Here is a 22,841-nt window from a genome sequence, read left to right on the forward strand (position 1 = left end):
ACTCAGCTTCCTTTTCCTGGGTATGAGCAGCTGTTTCTCCAAGCAGAATGCCTTTGTCCACGGGGTGGGGAGGAGCTGGAAGACTGCAGGCCTCCAGGTTCTCTCAGGTTTCTGTTCCCTTTGGCGTCCACAGGACATCAGGAGCCAGGTGGCTGGCTGACCTGTCCCCCTCCTCCTCTGTGTCTTCCCCAGGCTGTGCAGTTTCCCCGCTCACAGGGATTTGCCGTTGGCACCTGTTCGGCCCTGTCTCAGCATGTGGGAGAGAGTGGTCTGTAGGTTGGTGTTGGTTTCCTGCTCAGAGGATGCTTCCTCAGTAGGCCCGGGTGAGGCCCAGGGAACCTGGAGTTACTCACTTAAAGGTAGCAAAAACCTAGAAAGTTAATCTCTTTCAGGCTTGTTTGTTCAGTGGTTTTTTGAAAAGATCAACAAAATTGATAGACTGCTAGCAAGGCTAATAAAGAAGAAAAGAGAGAAGAATCAAATAGACGCAGTAAAAAATGACAAAGGGGATATCACCACCGATCCCACAGAAATACAAACTACCATCAAAGAATACTATAAACACCTCTACGCAAATAAACTAGAAAATCTAGAAGAAATGGATAAATTCCTCGACACATACTTCATTTCTTAGTTGTTCAGCTCAGTCCCCCTGAGGTCTTGGTAACAATAGTTGCGATATCTTTGTAACAGTTCTCTATCTCCTTTTACTACTCTCTGCCTCTGGATACCCCTCTTCACTTCACCCCTTCCTACAAGGAAGGAGTCAGGTCTGACAGTGTTGCAGGATGCAGTGCTGGGCTGACGGAAGGTCCAGAGAGGCTCTTAGCACGGAGCTGGAGCTGCCTGCTCCTCCCTCGCAGGACGCTGCCTGGGTTCCGTTCCTGTCCTTCCCTGCCTGGGGAACTAGCAGCCTTTGTGAGTCTCCTTGACAACAGGATGGATAAGTTAAAAATAACCTTGTGCCGGGCTTTCTGTGTGTGAGTGCCCTCTCGCCTGCTGCTCTGGAGCACAGTCCCTACAGCTTCTAGAGGCTCCTGAATGCATCTGTGGGAGTCTCAGTGGGGTCCAGGTGCTAGCATTTTGAAGCCCCGAGGTTTTAGAGGTCAAAACCAGGTGATCAGGCAGCATCATTACCTTGTAACTCGCAATGATTACTGTAATATTACTGGCAACTGGTGGTTGCCGATGGTGTGTGGGTGTCAATGTTGAAATAAAGATTGGACAGCTGTTGTGAATGCTTTGTCTTCATTTAGTCTCCCTGGAGAGGGACGACTCTGGAGACCTTACTGTGTTTCAGAACCTCTGGAGTGGTGTACTGGGACACAGCCCTGGGTGAGAGTTTTGTTATGTCGCTTCAACGAATCCCCATGGGAAGGAGGGTCCTTACCTTATATAAGGTGAAGACGCCAAAGTACAGAGGCACTTGGGTGACTTATCCAGAGCCACCTGGCTCGACTGTGGCAGAGTAGGGAGCAGTCTCTGTCTTCAGAAGCTGTGGCTCTTTCCCTTGGATCCTAATGATGAGGCCGTCTTTATCAGGCCTTTACCAAAGCCAGCTGTCTCTTTTTTATCAGCAGTCTGCACTAGGCGAGGCCCTCTGTTTTGCTAATCTGTTTTGTTTTTCTGTTTTGCTAATCTGCACTAGTTAAGGCCCTCTGTCTTGTCACAGTTGTAAATTAATTTAGAAAGAGCTGTCTCCCTGAGGGCAGGGGCTGGGTTTTTCTTTACACACCTGAACCTAATTCTTCTCTTCTTCCATCCATTAGTAAGTGTTTTGCTGTGTGCCATGCATGGGGATAATGAGAACAAGAAGTTATGTTCTTGTCTTTAAGGAGTTTGTCGTCAGCCAAGGAGACATTTACAAAAGTCCCCGTTGTGGTCAGCGCTGAGAGGGAGAAGGTTCAAGTGTTAAGAGAGCAAATCACTGGGGTGTCTAACCTTGCCTGAGGTGAAGGTGGGGGTTAGAGCAGTCTGAGAGAACATATTAGTAACACAAAGTACTCAAATCTGGAGCACATAAACCACTACAAATCAATAAAAAAAGGAAGGCAGAAAACTCCGTAGAAAAACTAGCCAATGATTTGACAGACACTTGACAAAAGAAGATACCCAAATGGCCAGTGAACATGTGAAACAGTCACAATTCCGTGTATTTATCAGTCATCAGGGAAGTCAGAGGACCTGGGTTAATATGAGACATTGGGCCACACATTGAACTTCCCAGATCCCATTTCTTACTTGTAAATGGGGCTTCTCCTGTCCCTTCCCTTCCTCCCAGTACTGCTCTGAAGCTTGCATGGGAAAGGCTCTTCAGACCTTGCAGGGCTATACAGATACTAAGTAGTGTTGTTACTCTAAGTGATTTAATTTCTCCTCCACCTCTTCTCATAGCAACTATTCTGAATTCCCCTATGAAAGAAAATACTTGAATGGTAGGATGGTTCCTAGGATTCAGAATAGGCTGTCCCTTGATACTTTGGGTAAAGAGCTTGCTGCTGGCATGGCTCTGGTTCCCTCACCCAGGCTGGGAGCAGGGTGACTTCCTGTGGGTCTTTTGTCACCCAGGGCCTGGTGGCAGGGAAAGGACTGAGGTGCACCAGTCCTGGCTCAAGCGTTGTCTGGAGTAGGCTGTCTGGTTCGTTGTCCACACTGACTGTGATTGACCTCCTCACAGAGTGCTCTAGTGAAGTCCGGAAATAACACTCTGGACTTGGGACATGTTGACATTAACGGGTCTACAGGGGCAACAGCCTCACCACCTGGCTTCCCCTGAGAGAGCCTGGTCAGTGCCATTGGCTGCCCTAGCAGGCTCAGGGATAGCCTCCTGTTAAAACCGGTCCCAGCCTCCCTTTTGCATTCTTTGGATACAAAGGAGCCATGTTCTCTCTCTTCTGGATCTGTCCTCTGCGGTTAAGCAGATGGTACGCGGTGCAGATGCACACCTCTCTTCCAGCAGAGTGTGGCTGGCCACCTCGGCACATGTCACAACAGTGTCAGGATTGCTGCTAGTCCTGTCAGTCCCATCACCTGACTGTGCCAGGTTCTTAGGCCCTGTTTGGAGTCTTCCCCCACAGATCTCTCATGACAGGCATAGACTTCTCAATGGTCTACTCGGCACTTTTGACCTTTTTCTCTTCTGTATTTCTGCCACTTAGGAGTCAGAGTCAGAAGCAAAGGTAGATGGAGAGACTGCATCGGACAGTGAGAGCCGGGCAGAATCCGCACCCCTGCCAGTCTCTGCAGATGATACCCCGGAGGTCCTCAATAGGGCCCTTTCCAACTTGTCTTCAAGGTAACCTGGCTTAATGATGCAGGTGCTTGTTGGGGGCTTTGCACCATGTCCAAGTGCCCTGGAAGAGCCTGCAGAGAGCCCGTGGTCTTGCAGAGTAGGCCCGCTGTCTTGCCTCAGCCTCCCATGCCACTGCTCCAGGCTCCATTGAGTGTAATCTAGTGCTTAGCAGTGGCAGTGAGCACAGTGACCAGGAGGGGAGGGCAACCAAGGCTGGAAGGATCTGGCCCCGGAAGGGTGCTTCAGACTGGACTAGGAAGTGCAGTCCAAAGAGGAAGAGGGGACAGGAGGGATGGAGGTGGGTGAGGTCAGCTGACACTGCACAGCACAGGAAACCAGCCTTGGGTTTGCGATTAATGGGCAGGCTGCTTTTCACTGAGGAGTCCATGTTTCCAGTTCAGAGTTTAGTTTCTCTCACATCCTTTGTGAACAGTTCCTTAAATTCTCCAGGAAGAACTGGGAAACATCTTAACCTAGGTGAATCTAGTGTTAAAACTTTTGGCCCTTGAGAACCTGGTTCTTTTAACACAGCTATGTGAGTAGATCAAAAACACATTATAAGACCCCAAAGCATTATCTCAGTGTTCCTATGTGTGCCTCCAGCTGTCCCCTTGGGAGTCTGAATTGTGCAGTGGTTAAGGGCGTGGACTTTGCAGTCAGACCCCTGGATTCAGATCCCAGCTTTACTGTTTGCCAGCTGTTTGACCTGTGCCTCCATTTCCTCATCTGTAAAAGCGAAGTGTGTTGAGGATTGAAGGAGTTAATATATGTAAAGTCCTCATAAAATTACCTTACTCAGGCCGGGTACGGTGGCTCACGCCTGTAATTCCAGCACTTTGGGAGGCCGAGGCGGGTGGATCAGGAGGTCAGGAGATCGAGACCACGGTGAAACCCCGTCTCTACTAAAAATACAAAAAAATTAGCTGGGCGTGGTGGCAGGCGCCTGTAGTCCCAGCTACTCGGGAGGCTGAAGCAAGAGAATGGCATGAACCTGGGCGGAGCTTGCAGTGAGCTGAGATTGTGCCACTGCACTCCAACCTGGGCTACAGAGGAAACTCTGTCTCAAAAAAAAAAAAAAAATTATGCGTATTTGTGGTAGCTGTTATTATCATTGCATAATGTTACTATTATTCCCATAATTATTCAGGGCAGTGCAGTGTAGGATCCTGCTGCCGGAAAAAAATATTTTTTTTTTCAGATAGTCAGCTGTAGAAACCATCCAAGTGGATACAGAAGCAGAGGGCACTACATTTCCCTTGGTTTTTTTGTTTGTGTTTTGCCTGATACCTTCTTTAAGATATAAGCTAGGTTTATTTTTTGCCAAGTTTGGTTGTGACTTAGGCATTGGTACTAGTGGTCCTGCTCCTGCCAGCATGTGGCTGGTGCTTCCGTCACGGTGAATCTGGAAAGGACTGAGCTCAGGGCCCTCATCTCAGGAAGATCCATATCCCTTGAGTTTGTGCATTTGTTTTTTTCTGGGCTCCTAACTGGTGTTTTCTCCTTCCCCTACTCTCTGACCTAGATGGAAGAACTGGTGGGTGAGAGGCATCCTGACTTTGGCCATGATTGCATTTTTCTTCATCATCATTTACCTGGGACCAATGGTTTTGATGATAATCGTAAGTGCCATTTCACACTATTTTAGTTTTCCCTTCAGTTTTTGCTGCAGGCCCGGTTGTCTTAAGTGCGAGGTGTTGGGTTGGTTGTGGGAATTGACGGGGGTCCAGGCTCCTCAGAAAACCTCTGCCATAGAACATCTGTGACTTCCCACTTCTCAGTAGCCACCTGGAGGGTCATTGGTGTAGGCTGGTTGTTTATGGTTGAAGATGTCTCAGTGTCTTTTCTTTTAAAAAACTGACTTTATTGCCTGTGATCCCAGCACTTTGTGAGGCTGAGGTGGGCAGATCACGAGGTCAGGGGTTTGAGACCAGCCTGACCAACATGGTGAAACCCTGTCTCTACTAAAAATACAAAAATTAGCCATGCGTGGTGGCACGCGCCTGTAATCCCAGCTACTCGGGGCTGAGGCAGGAGAATCACTTGAACCTGGGAGGCAGAGGTTGCAGTGAGCCGAAATCATGCCACTGCACTCCATCCTGGGCGACAGAGTGAGACTCCATCTCAAAACAAACAAACAAACAAAACTGACTTTATTATTCCAACTCTGTAAACTTTTACCCTGGGCATGTCTCTATATGTCTCCTGGTTTCGTTTCCTGTTTTCCTGGGGCCTCCCTTCTGGGCTTAGAGCTTTTATTAAGGAAATCCCAGTCCACAGAGCTGCTCTGTCTGTCTTCCCACTGTCCTGGACAGGGTCAGGTGACCATCAGCTGCATGTGAGCAAAGCATTTGACTTTGAATACTTGAGACTTTTCAAGTATTCAGAGTCAAAAGGAGAGTGGATTGGTTGAATCCTGGGAGGTTCTAGAATAAAAAGTTAAAAAGGAGGTTTTAGAATAAAGTTAATTGAGGGTCAGGCATGGCGGCTCACGCCTATAATCCCAGCACTTTGAGAGGCCAAGGCGGGAGGATCGCTTGAGCCCAGGAGTTCGAGACCAGCCTGGGAAAGAAGGTGAAACCTTGTCTCTACTTAAAAAAAAAATCCTTTTGGCTGGGTGCGGTGGCTCACGCCTGTAATCCTACCACTTTGGGAGGCTGAGGCAGGTGGATTGCTTGAGCCCAGGAGTTCAAGACCAGCCTGGGCAACACGGTGAAACCCTGTCTTAAAAAAAAAAAAAGTTAATTGAAACATCAGGGTGTGTATTTTATTGTGAGTGGAAAATTGGATCTACTCCCTATGACATAGAGGGCTGCATTGCTCTGTGGGATGGTATGAGAGAGGAAGGAGGAGGGAAGCAGAACCACTGGAGGCCCAATATTTTTCTTAAGTATAATGGGTTTTCTGGAAGGCTCATGACCTGTTGGTTTCCATTTCCAAAAATCATAAGAATTGGGGTGTCAGTGAATGTTTTGTGTCCCGCAGGTGATGTGCGTTCAGATTAAGTGTTTCCACGAGATAATCACTATTGGCTACAACGTCTACCACTCGTATGATCTGCCCTGGTTCAGGACCCTCAGCTGGTAAGCTCTCCGGCCCCACAGAGGCTTTTAGAATTTGGATGATGTGCTTTGTGGCAGGTACTTACAGTGACGGTGGGTATTTCTATCACTCGCTATAGAAATAAATGCTGCAGAGGCAGTTATCATGTTAGGTCATACAAAGTTTCATGAAGAAAATGGTATTTGAGCAATAAGTGAAGAAATGGGTAAGAGAATGTTAGGAGAATGTTAAGAGAATGTTAAGAGAAAAAGGCAGGAGAAAAGAGGTGATTGCCACAGACTCGCACAGTGCCTTTGAGACCTGAGTATTTCATAGGCCAGACTGTGTGGTTGGCCTTGCAGGAGTCTTATAGTTACTTGAAGTCTGGAATCTTCCTGAGAAGAAACCAGATGGGCTGCATTCTGTGACTGTGTTTGCCTCGCTATTTGGATTCCTTAAACTCTGCATGATGATCCCGTTTTTCTAGATCAGTATATTTTTCATGCCGTCATATCTCAGCATCCCACTAGAGTTGTCTGGAAGTTGTTAGGTTCTGCTGCCGGCTTTGCTTGTTATCCTTGGAACTTGGTTTCCTTATCTCTAAGACAGATGGTTGAGACTTACTGGTTTCCAGACTGTGGTGTTTGAGCCCTACTTCATCAGAGGTGTTTTGAGTGCCAGAGTGGGCAGGAGTGAGACTGAATGCATGGGATCTGGGCTCCGCTGGGAAAGTTGGCTTTCTCCGTTTCCTGGGAAAGGATTCAGCTTTCTTAAAGCAAAAAGAAAAACCTGTAGCACATGTCTGAGACCCCTTTCTGATCTGAAACTCTGCTTTATTGGCTGTAGTATTCTCAGGTGGTGACTTTTGAGCAGAGCACTGCACCATGCTGAGAGGACCTGGGGCAAATGTGGACCTTCTCACCCCACTGTGCAGGGATACAGGGGTTGAAGCCATGACTTAGCCGGCTGGAGAGCAGTGGTTTTTGCCCCAGCAACCTGGTCACTGTCAAGGAAGCCGATGTGCTCAGATGTAGGCTGGGCACCCCCTTCCTGAGGTGTTTCCTGTCACCCAACAGACAGGCTGCCTCCCAGCCTCCAGATGGAATTGTGATTGCCACCTGGCTTAAGATGCAGTTCCCTTTTGTGGCTGTTCTTTAGCTGGAAAGCAGTGTTTTGCATTTTGTTAACATACTCAGGAGGCCTGACTCCTGGCTGTGGTCACTTTACAAAGAAAGTTTTTTCCATGTAACAGAAAAGAAACCCAGTATGGGAGTTTTTGTACTTCATAATTTAAAAAAAAGAATGGGAAAGAAAAGCTCTCCACTTTCTTCTCTATCTCAGGATCCTTGCTGGGGGTTTGCAGTGATGGCTGCATGGTCCCATACTCAGCAGTACTGTGGAGGCTGCAAGGGATGGCTTCTCTTCTCATGAACGCCAGTTGAGGAGAGAGAATACACAAGTGAAGAGTTAATGCTAATGGAAGGTCTGTTTGTCAGAGCCAGGCTTCAGAGAGGCAGATGCATCATTAATTGCTTAGTCAGATAATCACATATTACTTGCTATAGAAATAAATGCAGGGGAGGCAGATGTCATGTTAGGTCATGCAAAGTTTTATGAATAAAATGGCATTTGAGCAAGGAGTGAAAAAATGGAGAAGCAAAGAGAATGTCAGGAGCAGGAAAAAGGCAGGAGAACAGCAGACAGGTGTGGCAAAGCCGGAAGAAACCATTTTGATAGGAGTGAAGGAGTTCCTGTTGGGAAGAGTGGAAACGAGACTGGGGAAGCAGGATGAGGCGTGTTTTTGTAGGTCATATGGTTCAAGGATCCCTCAGTTAGGTATGGGAATGCTACAAAAGGGGCAAAAACGGAGTCTCAAGTTTGGGAGAAATGGAGAGTGAATGAAAGCTGCTGTCTGTTTCTAGATAAATTTCTCACCTACGGTGTCACCAGAGAGCAGGAAACCATGGTCTGCCTGTTGCTCTGTGAGCTGTCCTGGGGGACTCAAGGGTGGGGGGTATTCTGCTGCCCTCTGTCCCTTCCTCTGGGATGTCTGACTGCCTTGCTGTGAAGGCAAGGGTGCTCCCCACGGCAATGACCTGTCTTCATTTACAGGTACTTTCTCCTGTGTGTAAACTATTTCTTCTATGGTGAGACAGTGACGGATTACTTCTTCACCCTGGTCCAGAGAGAAGAGCCTTTGCGGATTCTCAGTAAATACCACCGGTTCATTTCCTTTACTCTCTATCTAATAGGTATGCATTAAGCAGTTCAGCATTTCTTGTGTCTGTATTGTTTTTGTATGTCTGTCAGGTAGGAATTGGGGAATTTCTTAGTTAGTGTACAGTTTTGTGACATGAACTGTGACCATGCAGGGGAGCAGAGCTGATGCTCTATGTTAAGCTGTAGCAGCTGTTTCCTTTTTTTTTTTTTTGAGCCAGGGTCTCACTCTGTCACCCAGGCCGGAGTGCAGTGGCACCATCTCAGCTGACTGCAACCTCCACCTCCCAAGTTCAAGCGATCCTCCCACCTCAGGTCCCGAAGTAGCTGGGACTACAGGTGCCTGCTACCATGCCCAGCTAATTTTTGTATTTTTAGTAGAAACTGAGTTTCGCCATGTTGGCCAGGCTGGTTCCGAACTCCTGAGTTTAACTTATCCGCCTGCCTTGGCCTCCCAAAGTGCTGGGATTACAGGTGTGAGCCACCACGCCCGGCCTTGTAGGAGCTCTTTTAAGAGAAGCAGAGTGTAGGGGCAGGACTGTGGCCTGTGCCACCTGCCCCTGTGTTTCAGCCACCATTGAGGAACAGCACAGCATGGTCCTGTCCTGACTCTCCTGTTGGCAAAGATTCTGCAGTGGGACCGAAACAAAAATCATCTAGGAACTTACCATCTTTAGGGGAGTCATTTTAGGAGACCGCCTTGGGTGACATTGTAGCATGGTGGAAATTTTACTGGATTTGGGCTCAGACTCTGCAACCTCAGGGGGAGCTAGGAACATAATATTTCTGAGTCTCAGCTCTTTTGTAATCTAGAGCTAAAACTGCAGGGTTACTGCGAGGATTAAATCAAATACATTAAAACTTCACAAACATTAAAGCGTTATATTAATATAAATTCAGCTAAGGCCACGTACTAATTCTAATAATGCTGATAGTTTTTCATAGCTACCTTCAAAGCTAGTTTGAGGTGCATGAAAAATTTGTTCTGACCTCCATGTCAATCTGACCTATTTTTGATCAGCTTGATAGCAATACTTCTGTGAATGACACCTGACTATTAAAATATAAAATCTGCAAAGGGGTCTGCTGCCATTGAGGATATTCAGAGAGTATGCTGCAGACCCCGAAAGCAGCCTTCCACAGTGGGAGGTAAGGGGTCTGGAAAAGCGACATGCTTATTTCTGGGCAGAACTGCTTTTGAGGATCTCCGCATATTTATGGGTAAAGGTTCCTTTCCTTCCTGGAGAAGGGGTCTGCGGACATGCTGTGCTACCATCTAGGTCACTGTGAGAGAGATAAAAAGGTGGTCTTGACCCTATACCATGTGGATCCCTCTTCTCCCAGCCCTATGAATACTAGGACAGGTATTGGCAAACTTTTTTTTTTTTTTAAGGGGAAGCAAGTTTATTAAGAAAGTAAAGGAATAAAAGAATGGCTACCCCTTAGAGCAGCCCCGAGGGCTGCTGGTTGCCCATTTTTATGGTTATTTCTTGATTATATGCTAAACAAAGGGTGGATTATTCATGTTTCCCTTTTTTAGATCATATAGGGTAATTTCCTGATGTTGCCATGGCATTTGTAAACTGCCATGGCACTGATTGGAGTGTAGCAATGAGGACAAGCAGAGGTCATTCTCATTGCTATCTTGATTTTGGAGGGGTTTGGCCAGCTTCTTTACTGCAATTGTTTTCTCAGCAAGGTCTTTATGACCTGTATCTTGTGTGACCTCCTATCTCATCCTGTGACTTAGAATACCTAACCGTCTGGGAATGCAGACCCTGTAGATCTCAGCCTCATTTTACCCAGCTCCTATTCAGGATGGAGTTGCTCTAGCTCAAATGCCTCTGACATTTCCCCCATCACTCTTATAAGAGAACCCTTAATCCTAAGGGTTGCAGAGGGACGAAGATCCATCCTCTGTAACTTCTTCAGGCTGATTAGGGGCAATGATATTCCTGCCTACCTATCGAGGTCTCTTGTATTCAGGGTAGAGAGGAGCTCAGTCAGAAAGTGTCAGTATGGTTAGGGCCATTCACAGCTCGGACACAAAGTGATATCTGGAAGATTTTGTAAGTGTTTAAGAGAACATTGAGTAAGCTTATCCTGCATTCCTACACAAATAGTACAACTATTCCATATCAGTAAAGCAAAATAAGCAAAACTATCCCAAGTAAACTAAAGAAGGCTTTCCATGAACTGGGTAATTGTTGGAACCAAGCTGATACGGGGTCGGTAGCTGATTGCAATATGTTCCCAGAATTAGAATACTGATTCAGATTTTTATATCACCAATCCCTCTTGTTTCTTCTGAGCTGCAGCCAGAGATCACTGGTTGGTTCACAGGAACAAGCAGTCTAAATTGCAGAAAAAAACCAAAGTCAGCCAATCAGTGCTGCAGTCTATTTCCTTTGGGTTGGGGGTCTCCTCAGTATTGTCCCTTTGGGGTTCACCAGAAAGATGTTACCAGAAAGGGGTCCAGACCCAGACCCCAAGAGAGTGTTATTGGATCTCATACAAGAAGGAGTTTGGGGCGAGTCTGTGGAGGAAAGTGAAAGCAAGTCTATTAAGAAAGTAAAGGAATAAAAGAATTGCTACTCTGTAGGCACAACAGGCAGCAAACTTTTTATTAAAGTTCCAAACAGTAAATATTTTAAGCTTTGGGGACCATAGGGTCTCTTGCAGTTACAGTCATGCATCGTTTAACCATGGGCTACGTTCTCGGAAATGCATTGTTGTCATTTTGTCATTGCGTGAACATCGTAGAGTGTACTTATACAGACCTAGATGGTATAGCCTCCTACACACCTAGGCTATAATGTGTAGTCTATTTCTCTTAGAGTACAAACCTGTACAGCATGTTACCTTACTAAATAAATACTGTAGGCAGTTATAACACAATGGTAAGTATTTGTGTATCTAAACATAGAAAAGGTACTATATGGTAATTAGTAAATCTTATGGTATTATAATCTATGGGTATTATAACCTTAGGGAACTGTTGTTGTGTATGTGGTGTGTTGTTGACGAGAACCTCGTTGTTCAGAGCATGACTGTACTCAGTTCTGCTGAGTTGTAGCTTGAAAGCAACCATAGACAATATGTAAACAAATGGACATAACTGTGTTTGAATAAAACTTTATTTATAAAAACAAGCCGCTGGCCTGACCACTGTTTGCTGGCCCATGTTCTAGGAATAAAACATTCCTATCTGATGAACCATGTTCTAAGTTTAGTGTGGTCTGCATGATTATAAAATATTGCCTTCCTTTTACTGTTTGGGAGGAGTTATTTTTTCCTTGTGACTGTTTATCTGGGTAATGTTTTTCTCCCCTGGGCTTTGACATTGTGCACTGGTTAGCTGCTGGGAATAAATTAGCCAAAGAACCACTTAACATAGCTAAAGGAGGGCAAAGATAAATGCAGAACATAATTCATTTTTCTTTTCTCCTCCCACCTCAAACTAGGATTCTGCATGTTTGTACTGAGTCTGGTCAAGAAGCATTATCGACTGCAGTTCTACATGGTAAAGGAAATGCATGCGTGTGTGTCAGAATTCTTGATTTAAATGAAGTTTTCCAGGAACTCAACAAGCCTTTCATGCTTTCTGTGACAAATCAAAACTCAGGAACATGGTCTGATATGTATGCACCTAGAGCATGAAGGAAGAATGCCCATTTAGGTTTAATGGCTCTACATTGACTTAGACCCAGTCACTGTTACTTACGCCTTAAGCAGCCTCTCCACTAGGACCCTGAGGTGGGCTCCAGAGAAGGCACAAGCTGAAGCTTCAGACACTGCCCACAGATGTCCTGTCTGGTACATCACTTGCTACCACTTATTCCCTGACTCACTAGAGAACAGCTCCTCTCTGAGTGCTCCAGGTGCTCAATAACTACTAAGAAAATGAAAAATACCCAGGCTTTCAGAGCGTGGGAGAGCTCACTCACTAGTGGGCTGTGGGGGACAAAGTAGTACTCTCAGAAGCCTGATCTTACCCGTTCACTTTCAATAAGTCAGATACAAAAGCAGATACTTTTCCTACCTGCTTCTCAGCAGTTTTCTATTTGGTATTGATTGTTCTTTGAAGTTACTTTCAAGGTAAACTGGTAAGTAGTGTTTATTTTTCTTCTTTTTGCAGTTTGGCTGGACCCATGTGACATTGCTGATTGTTGTAACACAGTCACATCTTGTTATCCACAACCTATTTGAAGGAATGATCTGGTGAGAATTGGGAGTTGGATTTTCCCTTTTATTTTGTGGGTGTTTCTCATGTACAGATACCCCCCTCTAAGCCAGTGGCCCTCACCTTGAGCCATATCAGAATCCTCTGCAGGGTTCATTATAACACAGATTGCTGGACCCCACCCCTGACTTTTTGATTCATTAGATCTGGGGTAGGCTTGAGAATTTGAATTTCTGGTACATTCCTGGGTGGTGCTTATATTGCTGGACAGGACCTATGCTCTGAGAACCACTGTTCTAGACTAATAGGTACAGGAATATTTAAAGACTCAAAGACAATGCAACATGTATGGCAACAGATTTGAAAACCTAGAGGAAATATTCATGATTTCCTGGCAAAATATATATTAAAAGTCATGAAGAAGAAAACGTGAATAGATCAGTAACTCTAAATGAGCTTTGAAAATTATGTAAGATTCCATATCTGGAAAGAGAAACAGGACCAAATGGGTTAACAGCTGAGTTTTATCTAACCTTTATACCAAAGCCAATGAGGAGAGAGAAGCAGGAATGATAAACCCATTTCTCCTACGATTATAGATAAATAATTCTAAATAAAATACTAACAAATAGAATCTGTCAGTGTGTCAAGGGAATAATATGCAAATACTGAGTGGATTTTATTCCAAAAATGCAGTGGTTTCATCTATCAGCATTGATAGAAATCACTGGCCAACTGAAACAGCTAGGTGATCTTAGTGAAAAGGTTAAAGGGCGGGCGCGGTGGCTCACGCCTGTAACCCAACACTTTTGGAGGCCAAGGTAGGCGGATCACGAGGTCAGGAGTTGAAGACCAGCCTGGGCAACATAGTGAAATCCCCGTCTCTACTAAAAATACAAAAAAATAGCTGGTGTGGTGGCGTGGCAGGTGCCTGTAATCCCAGCTATTCCGGAGGCTGAGGCAGGAGAATCACTTAACCTGGGGGTGGAGGTTGCAGTGAGCCGAGATTGTGTCACTGCACTCCAGCCTGGGCAACAGAGAGAGACTCTGTCTCAAAAACAAAAACAAAAACAAACAAACAAAACCTGTAATCAAAGAACTTTTTAAAAAGCGTCAGTGTCAGAGAGTGGAGAGTGAGGAGAGAGAGAACAAGTGTGGAAACCACCTCTTTCATAGTGAGGATGACTGGATCAGCAGGGGAGTGGGCAGAGAGGAAATCTAGCTGTGCGTGTTGGGGTTTCACACTCAAATACAGTCCTGGGGAAAGATAGGGCCAACTAGAGCTAGTAATAAACAGCAAGAAAAGTCAGTAAATAATGAAAGAGTCATTAAAGCATACTATTTAGAATTGGGGAGGTAACCACTAGAAAAATAAAAATTAGAAACGATTAGAAGTGGTTATTTTTGGGAATGGAGATAGGGATGGGAGAAAGAAGGAAAACTTTTTGTTCCTTTTACAATTAAATTTCTCTCATTGTTTACGTATATGTCTTTATCATGAAAAAAGGACAGATGACCTTTTAGTTTGCAACCTCCACTTATTCAGTAGTCATTCAGTAAACACTTGAATGTGTACTCTGTGCTAGGTACTAGGTATGACTTTTTTGGTATTTTTTATGTTTTTAACTTACTCCTTAATGGGTTACCAGAATTTTATGGGTGATTTTGGTGCTGGAATTTAAGAATGGCACTATTTTGTGTACTTTTGAGGTACTGTCACCTTGCTTGAGTTGATCCTTACTTTGGTTCATTTCTAGGTTCATTGTCCCCATATCTTGTGTGATCTGTAATGACATCATGGCCTATATGTTTGGCTTTTTCTTTGGTCGGACCCCACTCATCAAGGTAAATGGATTACCCTAATGTGAAATACCACTGTGAGGGGAGGGTGGTGCTCTCAATGTGAGTAGATCAGCCTGGGAGACAGAAGAAATCTAGCTGTGTTGTATTGTGGCCATGTCTTCATGTCTTCCTGGAGAAAGGCCAAAGGAAAACACTGACAACTGATTTAAAAAAAAAAAAAAAAGATAATAAAGAAAATAGGCTGGGTGTGGTGGCTCACGCCTGTAATCCTAGCACTATGGGATGCTGAGGCAGGAGGATTGCTTGAGGCCAGGTGTTCAAAACCAGCCTGGGGAACATAGTGAGGCCTTGCCTTTACTAAAATATTTAAAAATTAGCCAGGCATGGTGGTAGCATGCACCTGTAGTCCCAGCTCCTTGGGAGGCTGAGATGGGAGGATCTCTTGAGCCCAGGAGGTTGAGGCTTCAAGGAGCTGTGATAGTGCCACTACACTCCAGCCTGGGTGATGGGGCAAGATCGTGTCTTGAAAAAAGAAAGGAAAATATTTTTACAGATTTATATAATCTTTTTTGGGGACACATTTTTTGGGACTTTGATCTGGATTTGAGTGTAGTCACTTAATTAGTATATCATTTTCTAATATAAAACTATTCGAATGACTGATTGAAACAGAAAGGGAACCAAAGGGAGGATATAAGATAGGGAACAAGGAAACCATATTTGGGGGAGCTTTAGAAGGTGACATGGTTAAGAGAATGGGGTTTTATGAAAGAAAGGTTCTTAACAAGTAATCATTGTTCCCAAAGCTGTAGTTATCAAAACACCCTTTGCTGAGAACTTGCTCTCTGTCCACAGCTGTCCCCGAAGAAGACCTGGGAAGGCTTCATTGGGGGCTTCTTTGCTACTGTGGTGTTTGGCCTTCTGGTAGGTGGTGGCTTTCAGCTGTGTGAGGGATTGGGTGGACAGAGGCCTCACACCACCTTCTAAGGCCTGTCCAGAGCTGGAGAGTGTCTTTGGAGGCCAGGACTGCCCTGCTGAATGGCAACCTTGCCCTGAAGAGGGCCACTGGCCATGCCAGCCATCCACCAGCTTTCAGGCAGGGTGCTAGCAGTTGGAGAGCACCTTCTATGCCCTCTCGCGCCCAGGCATGGTGACATCAGCAGGTAGCCTTCTTGTCAGGCATTTGATGTTCCAAGGTTAGGGTGAGGGCACCCGAGGGAAGATGAGATACACAGCTTTTCTCCTATGTGTGCCTTGCCCAGAGGTGGGTGATTTTCCTGCCCTTTCCAGAGCACCATTCTCTGCTTCTGACCCTTGGGCCAGTCCTCCTCCTTCAGCACTGTCTGGCTGCCCTTCAGTGCTCACCGCCCAGCTTTGTTGCTTTCCAGCCTTGTTCCTCCTGAGATCTGCCTCTCACTGTGCCCCTTCCCCATGGCCTCTCTCCAGTTATCACTGACTTCAGAGATCTTGAGGAAAGTGGTCCTAGCTCCCCAAATGGGGAGAGTCTTCTTGTAGTTCTTTGCCCCAGTCCCTTCAGGTTTTCCCGGATTCTTTCGGGGCCTGGGTGTTTGGGTTCCTGTGTGTAACCTTGGTGGGTCATGAGCCTCTTTTTTTTTTTTTTTTAATTGAGGTAAAATGTGTATGGTAAAACATGAACCTCTAAGCACATAGCTCGCAGTTAGCAGGGTACTAGGCACCCTGAGGAACATGGCCAAACCAGGTGCCTGTGTCTGGGCTGGATGGTTGGAACTTACCTCCTTGCCGGTCTCTCTGTTATTCCTCCTCAGCTGTCCTATGTGATGTCCGGGTACAGATGCTTTGTCTGCCCTGTGGAGTACAACAACGACACCAACAGCTTCACTGTGGACTGTGAGCCCTCGGACCTGTTTCGCCTGCAGGAGTACAACATTCCTGGGGTGATCCAGTCAGTCATTGGCTGGGTATGTGCCACTCACAGGGGGTGAGCGGCCTCCATGGACAGTGGCTACAAAGAGAGATCCCCCTCCATCACCTGCCCTCTGAAAAAAGCTAGCTTCCTCCTTCCCAAAGCTGTAAGCCCCAGGATGAAGGAGAATTGCTCACGCCAGGTCAGGGTATGGGCAGGACACCTTTCCCCCAACATCAGATTGTTTAGACCAGTGGTTTTCAAAGTGTGTTCTGTGGATCCCTGGAGGGCCCTGGGATCCTTTTAGTTGCGGGGGTAGGGTGGGGGGTCTGTGAGGTCACAACTGTTTCATAATTAGACTATGACATTGTTTTCCTTTTTCAATGTGTTGACATTTGCTGTGATAACAGCGCAAAAGCAGCAGTGGTTAAAACTGCATTAAGACAGTGGGTTCCTCATGCCACACACTCACAGTACAAACAGGCCAGTTCTTCTAATGAATGTCTATGAAATAGTAAAGTTACTAATTTTGTTAAATCTTGACCTTTGTACACACACCTTTTTAATACTCTCTACTGAAATGGAAAGTATGTGTAAAACATTTCTGCTAAGTACTGTAGTACAGTGCTTGCCTAAAGGGAAAGCATGTGTGCAGTTGTTTGAGTTGTGAGCTGAATTAGCTGCTTTTTTCTAGAAAAGAAAGTAAATTTTACTTGGAAAGAACCAACAAATTATAATTTTTCAGACTTGGGTATTTGGCAGACATTTTTCTTGAAAAGGATGAAGTGAGCCTATCACTTTAAAGAAAACAACTGAGGCTAGGCACAGTGGCTCACACCTGAAATCCCAGCACTTTGGAAGGCCGAGACAGGCGGATCTCTTGAGGTCAGGAGTTCCAGACCAGCCTGGGTAACATGGCGAAACCCCGTCTCTACTAAAAATACAAAAAAATTAGCTGGGGGTGGTGGCATGTGCCTGTAATCCCAGCTACCAGCTACTCAGGAGGTTGAGTTGCTTGAACCCAGGAGGCGGAGGATGCAGTGAGCCAAGATCGCACCACTGCACTCCAGCCTGGGTGACAGAGTGAGACTGTCTCAAAAAAAAAAAAAAGAAAAAAGAAAAAAAAGAAAAATGACTGACAGTAATTGTTACCAAGGATAAAATTTGGCTTTCAAATGAAAATTAGAATTTTGGAAAGCTTAACCTGCCAGTGTGAACTTGACAGCTTCCTAATACTTAAAAGCCTTTTCTGATGAGGTCTGTGATGATTCTTAACGTACGTGTGTGTGTGTGTGTGTGTGTTGATCACATGAGAAAAAACACAAACATATTTGACACGGTATAATGAAATGTGTCTACATTTGGAAGATTTACATAACTCAGTGAACCATTATTTTCTAAATGGCTGATGCATGGTGTTATATAGTCATGCATGGGTAAAAGATCCATTCAAGTATAAGATAGACCAATGGATTTTAATGTAAGAGAGAACAAAGTCCATTGATAGAATTCTAGATTCCATATCACACCTAATATTCAAGAAATGACTACTTGTCAAGCTCTGGTGTAGTGTCAGAGAATACCCAAAACCATCTGAGGCTACGACTAAAATACTCTTTTCAACTATGTATCTGCGTATGGCTGGATTTTCTTTATATACTTCCACCAAAACAGCATGTTGCAACAGATTGAATGCAGAATATTTTAATGTTTTCCATTAACTTAGATATTAGAAATTTACAAAATGGGAAAAATTCACTCCTTTTATTGATTTAAAACCTACATATATATAATTAGTTTCATAAAGAGTTACGAGGTTGGATGTCTTGGTCTGTCTAGTGTTGATATAACAGAACACTTGGGGCTGGGTAATTTACAAAGAAAAGAGGTTTACTTAGCTTGTTTCTGCAGGCTGAGAAGTGTGAGAAGTGTGGCATTGGCTGCTGCCTGGCTTCTGGTGAGGGCTTTTTATGCTGCATTGTAACATGGCGGAGAAGGTCAAAGGTGGAAGCAGACACATGCAAAGAGGCAAAACCAGGGGCTTCATCACTTCATAACAACCCATTCCCTCGGGATGCCAGTGCTAATCTAGTCTCTTGACAGAACTCACTACTAGGAGAAAGGCACCAAGCCATTCATGAGGGATTTGCCCCTGTGACCCAAACACCTCCCACTAGGCATCACCTCCCAGTGAGGCCACAATGAGGATCAAATTTCAACATGAGTTGACAACTCAAACCGTAACACTGGGCATGTATGCACCTAAACTTTTACTTCATTTACTCTTCTCAGAAAACGGTCCGGATGTACCCCTTCCAGATTCACAGCATCGCTCTCTCCACCTTTGCCTCGCTCATTGGCCCCTTTGGAGGATTCTTCGCAAGTGGATTCAAACGAGCCTTTAAAATCAAAGTAGGAAAACCGTCTTACGTTCCTCTCATCTCACTCCCTCACCCATCTTCTGCCTTTCTCCCCCTTCCCTGCCCCCTCCAAAATACTAGGCTGTACACCCTGGCATTTAATGTGTGATCTTGACCCATGCACTGAATTTAGGTGAGTTAATTAATAACAATATTTTCAGGAAAATGCAATCGTTGTTTTTCAGTTTATTTTTTAAATATATCTTTCTTCAAAAGAACATTTTGGGCCAGGCAGTGGCTCATGTCTGTAACCCCAGCACTTCAAGAGGCCAAGGCGGGAGGATCACTTGAGGCTCGGAGTTAGAAAGTAGCCTGAGCAACATAGCAAGACTCCTGTCTTTATTAAGTAAATGAAATAAGAACATTTTGTAATGCAATAAAATTGTGTCCTAATATAGCCTCACCATTAGATTTAATACTTCCCACCTTCTTATTGCCCTCAGCTACTCAGGACAGAAGCCTGACATTGGGGTGGGACCATTAGGCTGGGATTGGTCAGTGGCTGAGCCCAAGTTCATCCATCCTTCCCCTGCCTCTAACAGGATTTTGCCAATACCATTCCTGGCCATGGAGGCATCATGGATCGCTTTGACTGCCAGTATCTGATGGCCACCTTTGTCAATGTATACATCGCCAGTTTTATCAGGTATAGTACCTTTCCATCTGAACCAAGTTGGTGGATTTTTAAGTACGGTGCAATTCTAGAATTTTAGCAGCATCTAAGTTCCAGTGAAAAGCATCCCAAATAATGCAGTTTTCAGTTGTTGCTGCTTACAGATTTTCTGAGGCCTCCTGTCATCTGTTAATAGATAACTCTCTGATCCAGAGATCAGAGCAGCCACTCAGATAATCAGGCCCTGGAAGCTTCCGGGCCCTAGCTCAGTGCTGTTTCTTCACATTCTGTTCCAGAGGCCCTAACCCAAGCAAACTGATTCAGCAGTTCCTGACTTTACGGCCAGATCAGCAGCTCCACATCTTCAACACGCTGCGGTCTCATCTGATCGACAAGGGGATGCTGACATCCACCACAGAGGACAAGTAGGGGCCACCCAGGGCCAGGAGAACAGGAACAGAACTGAGCAGGGGCAGGTCTCCAAGGCAAGCCCAGCTGGTGTGACTTAGACAATGACGAGGCTTCAACTCACTGTCTTTTTTTTTTTTTTTTTTTTGGGAGGGTATTTTTTATTTGTGGGTTCAAAAAATCTGTATATACAGTCTATGTGTTTAGAATTTGTGTTGTAAGTAAACTACAGCTTTGAGTTGGAAAGAAGTCACGGGTTGTAAAACCATTTGGATTTTTTTAAAACAAAAGTATTAATAATCTGGAAGACAGTGTTGCCCAGGTCAGGAGTGTTTTCTTGGTGGTTCCAGCCCCCATCAATTGAACTGTTTCTGGGCTCAGTCAGACACAGACATTCATCTGTGTCTGACCAAATCAGGGGACTTCCCCACCTGTGGTGGGAGGCACAGCTTAGATGTTTTGTACACCTGGTCTTTTCTAGAAATCCCTGCTTGGAGCTGCAGAAGGGTTGCCTTCTGTAGGTCGGAGGAATGGAGGCTTACTAACCAGGTAAGCCTTCTAGGCATCCACACCAAAATCCTGCAGAATGTAAGTAAGCTCTGCTTTATAAGATGGGTTCACCTTCATCGCAGACTGAAAGTTTCAGTTTTTATTTTTTTCAGAAAGCACGAAAAATTATTTATAATAGTCTGGAGAAAAAACACACTGTAATATTTCAAGTGTATGCAGTAGAATGTACTGTAACTGAGCCCTTTCCCACATGTCTAGGCTCCAATGTCTCCTGTAGGTCCACCTAACTGTGTGTTTTCAGGGACAATGCCATCTATGTTTGTGCCGTAGACTTGCTGCTGCTGAATTCTTTCTGGGGACTTTCTCATCCGACAGGGAGCAGAGGGCTTCTCGTTCATGCACCCTTTGCCTGAACACCCATGTAGCTGCTGTGTTGTGTATATATTACTCTTAAGAGGAGTGTGTGTGTCTGTGTTTGTTTTAAAAGTCACTTATTTCTTACAGTGATTTCAATTGCACCATGACTTCTTCACTAAAACCACAAAGTCCTGCTTAAAACTATGGAAAACCTAACCTGATTAGAGGCTTGACTATTTTGAAGATTAAATGCACACTTTTTATATAATGTGACCAGTTTAAATGTAGTTTGTATTGTACTGGGGGACCTTTTGTTGTTGTTGTTTGCTTAAACTGTGATTTTTTTCCCCTCCCTAATTTCAGGGGTGAGATTGACTTTGGGAAGACAGATTAGTTCTTTGTCAGGCCAACAAGTGATGGAGTGCGGGAGAGAGAACTTGGCGCCCAAATATATCAAACTATTCCGTGCCGTGGCTGTTTTCATTGCCAACGAGGGTGTAATGATTTGCTTCTGCACCTTGGTCTAGTGCTGGTTTGTGGTGTTTTTGTTTGTAAATTGGCCTCACTGCCTCCCTGAAAGTGCACAGTCAGCCCAGGTCTCTAGAGTGTCCAGCAGAGGATGGAGCCCTCGGGATGTTTCAGCTCACACATCCTTGAGTGACTTCCCATATGTGTGTGGGGCTGAAGCGGCTTCTTTCCGCTGAACTTTTATTTCCATTTCAGCCTCGTGGCTTTTCTTATTCAGGTCCAAGGCCCCTTAAAAACAAAACATATTATTGCAAGGGGTTTCATTTCAGTATTGGCTGTGTCACTGGCAGGATGCATCACTCTCCAGGGCCTCTTTTTCGGAGCTACTCCCAATTCCACTCTTCTGTAATTCTGGCTGAGCAAGTTCATGCCGGTAGAGGCTCATTGAGTGAGGTCCTGGGCACCCCCCAAACAGGAAGTGTTTTCAGGCCCTTACATGCTTATCCTTAAGGTGAGTAGGTATCTCAGCAGCACACCCGAACAGTAAAGGTGATCAATAATGAAACTGTAGTTTTCAGATTGAAGAATGAACCTGGATCACCAAACTAGATACCGAAAGGGCTCCTCATTTGTCTCTTTTGTCCCATTGTGGGCATATGGTGGGCTTCTTGAGAGGAGGGAATCTCAGCTGGGGCCTGGCTGCAGAGACCTGCTCTTGAATAGGGCCGCCTTTGGGATCAGGGAGCCGAGCATACTGGGCAAGGCTCATGTTCCTTTGTGGAAGTGGTCACTTGGTGGGGGTGGGGTGGGGAAGGGGGGTCCTAGGAAGCTGAAGCTGAGTGCACACTAGAGCTGCTAGCAGGCAGGCCAGAGGGTCAGCTTGTGTTTTATTTTCTGATTTCTCCTGCATGCTTTCTGGAGATGAGGATTTTTTGTCAGGTAGCTAGGAGAGCACTGCCACCTTGTGTCCATATAGCACAATGTTTCTCTTTCCTATTCACAGACAAGATTCAAGAAACCATTTTTACGTGTGTACATTCAAATCTTCATGAATGGCATCACTTGCTTTAGACCCATTTTTTTTTATTGGTCAGAAATAAAATGTGACTGCAACTGTGTGCCCTCCCTTGTCGTGAATTCCCTGTTTATCACTTCCATGCATGGTTTTACGCTTCTCATTTGTTTATGTATTCATGAATACTGCATAGTCCTGATTCAGAGACTTTTGCTTTGCTTTCCAACTTGTATCCCTACATTCTCACAACAGCCTTCTTACCTCGGGTGAGAGTCATGAGCACCTTACCAGGCAGGGAGCTTCCCCAGGATAGCGTGGTGGAGTCAGGACTCACTCCATCCTGCACTTTACCCACAGGACACCTGGAGGGTCCCCCAGCTCTGCTTGCTTTTGTGAACGTCGTGTGAGTACACCGAGGTGTTGCAGCTTTCCTTCCCTCTAGCTCAGGAGCCCTGGCCTGAGCCAGGTTGGAGCTTAAATTGCTGTTGGCTCCTGCCTGGTGGAACAAGGGGGTCATAGAAACCAGGGCTGATGGGCACCCCCCAGCCCCTGGGAGCTCTGCTCATGACCGCTCACAGAGTACCGAGTCTTTGCCTTTTGTGTGTGCGCATGCTGCCCTCTTGACTGCTTT

General features: G+C 45.3%; 1 protein-coding gene and 1 long non-coding RNA gene across 9 annotated transcripts in view; one reads left to right on the forward strand and one right to left on the reverse strand.

Annotated features, from left to right (window-relative positions):
- The window catches only part of CDS2 (CDP-diacylglycerol synthase 2), a 66,065-nt gene extending 43,752 nt beyond the window's left edge, over positions 1 to 22,313 (forward strand). For 2 of the 8 annotated variants that reach the window (XM_063802474.1, XM_063802478.1), the window contains exons 2-14: positions 3,159 to 3,295; positions 4,815 to 4,911; positions 6,275 to 6,372; positions 8,444 to 8,583; positions 12,013 to 12,071; positions 12,687 to 12,769; positions 14,489 to 14,576; positions 15,390 to 15,458; positions 16,322 to 16,474; positions 18,712 to 18,831; positions 19,382 to 19,485; positions 19,749 to 19,937; positions 20,342 to 20,998. In XM_063802474.1, coding sequence (XP_063658544.1) covers positions 3,159 to 3,295; positions 4,815 to 4,911; positions 6,275 to 6,372; positions 8,444 to 8,583; positions 12,013 to 12,071; positions 12,687 to 12,769; positions 14,489 to 14,576; positions 15,390 to 15,458; positions 16,322 to 16,474; positions 18,712 to 18,831; positions 19,382 to 19,485; positions 19,749 to 19,881 — 1,281 coding nt within the window. In that variant the 3' untranslated portion in view covers positions 19,882 to 19,937; positions 20,342 to 20,998. 8 annotated transcript variants of the gene reach the window in all.
- Positions 8,763 to 18,818, reverse strand: LOC107969935 (uncharacterized). Its single transcript, XR_001712109.4, has 4 exons — positions 18,682 to 18,818; positions 16,289 to 18,392; positions 12,591 to 12,749; positions 8,763 to 10,902 (listed from the first exon to the last, which is right to left on the reverse strand). It is a non-coding gene; the product is annotated as an uncharacterized LOC107969935 (long non-coding RNA).
- Positions 22,314 to 22,841: the final 528 nt, after the last annotated feature.

The sequence above is a fragment of the Pan troglodytes genome, chromosome 21 (assembly GCF_028858775.2).
Source record: "Pan troglodytes isolate AG18354 chromosome 21, NHGRI_mPanTro3-v2.0_pri, whole genome shotgun sequence".
In the NCBI taxonomy this organism is placed as follows: Eukaryota; Metazoa; Chordata; class Mammalia; order Primates; family Hominidae; genus Pan; species Pan troglodytes.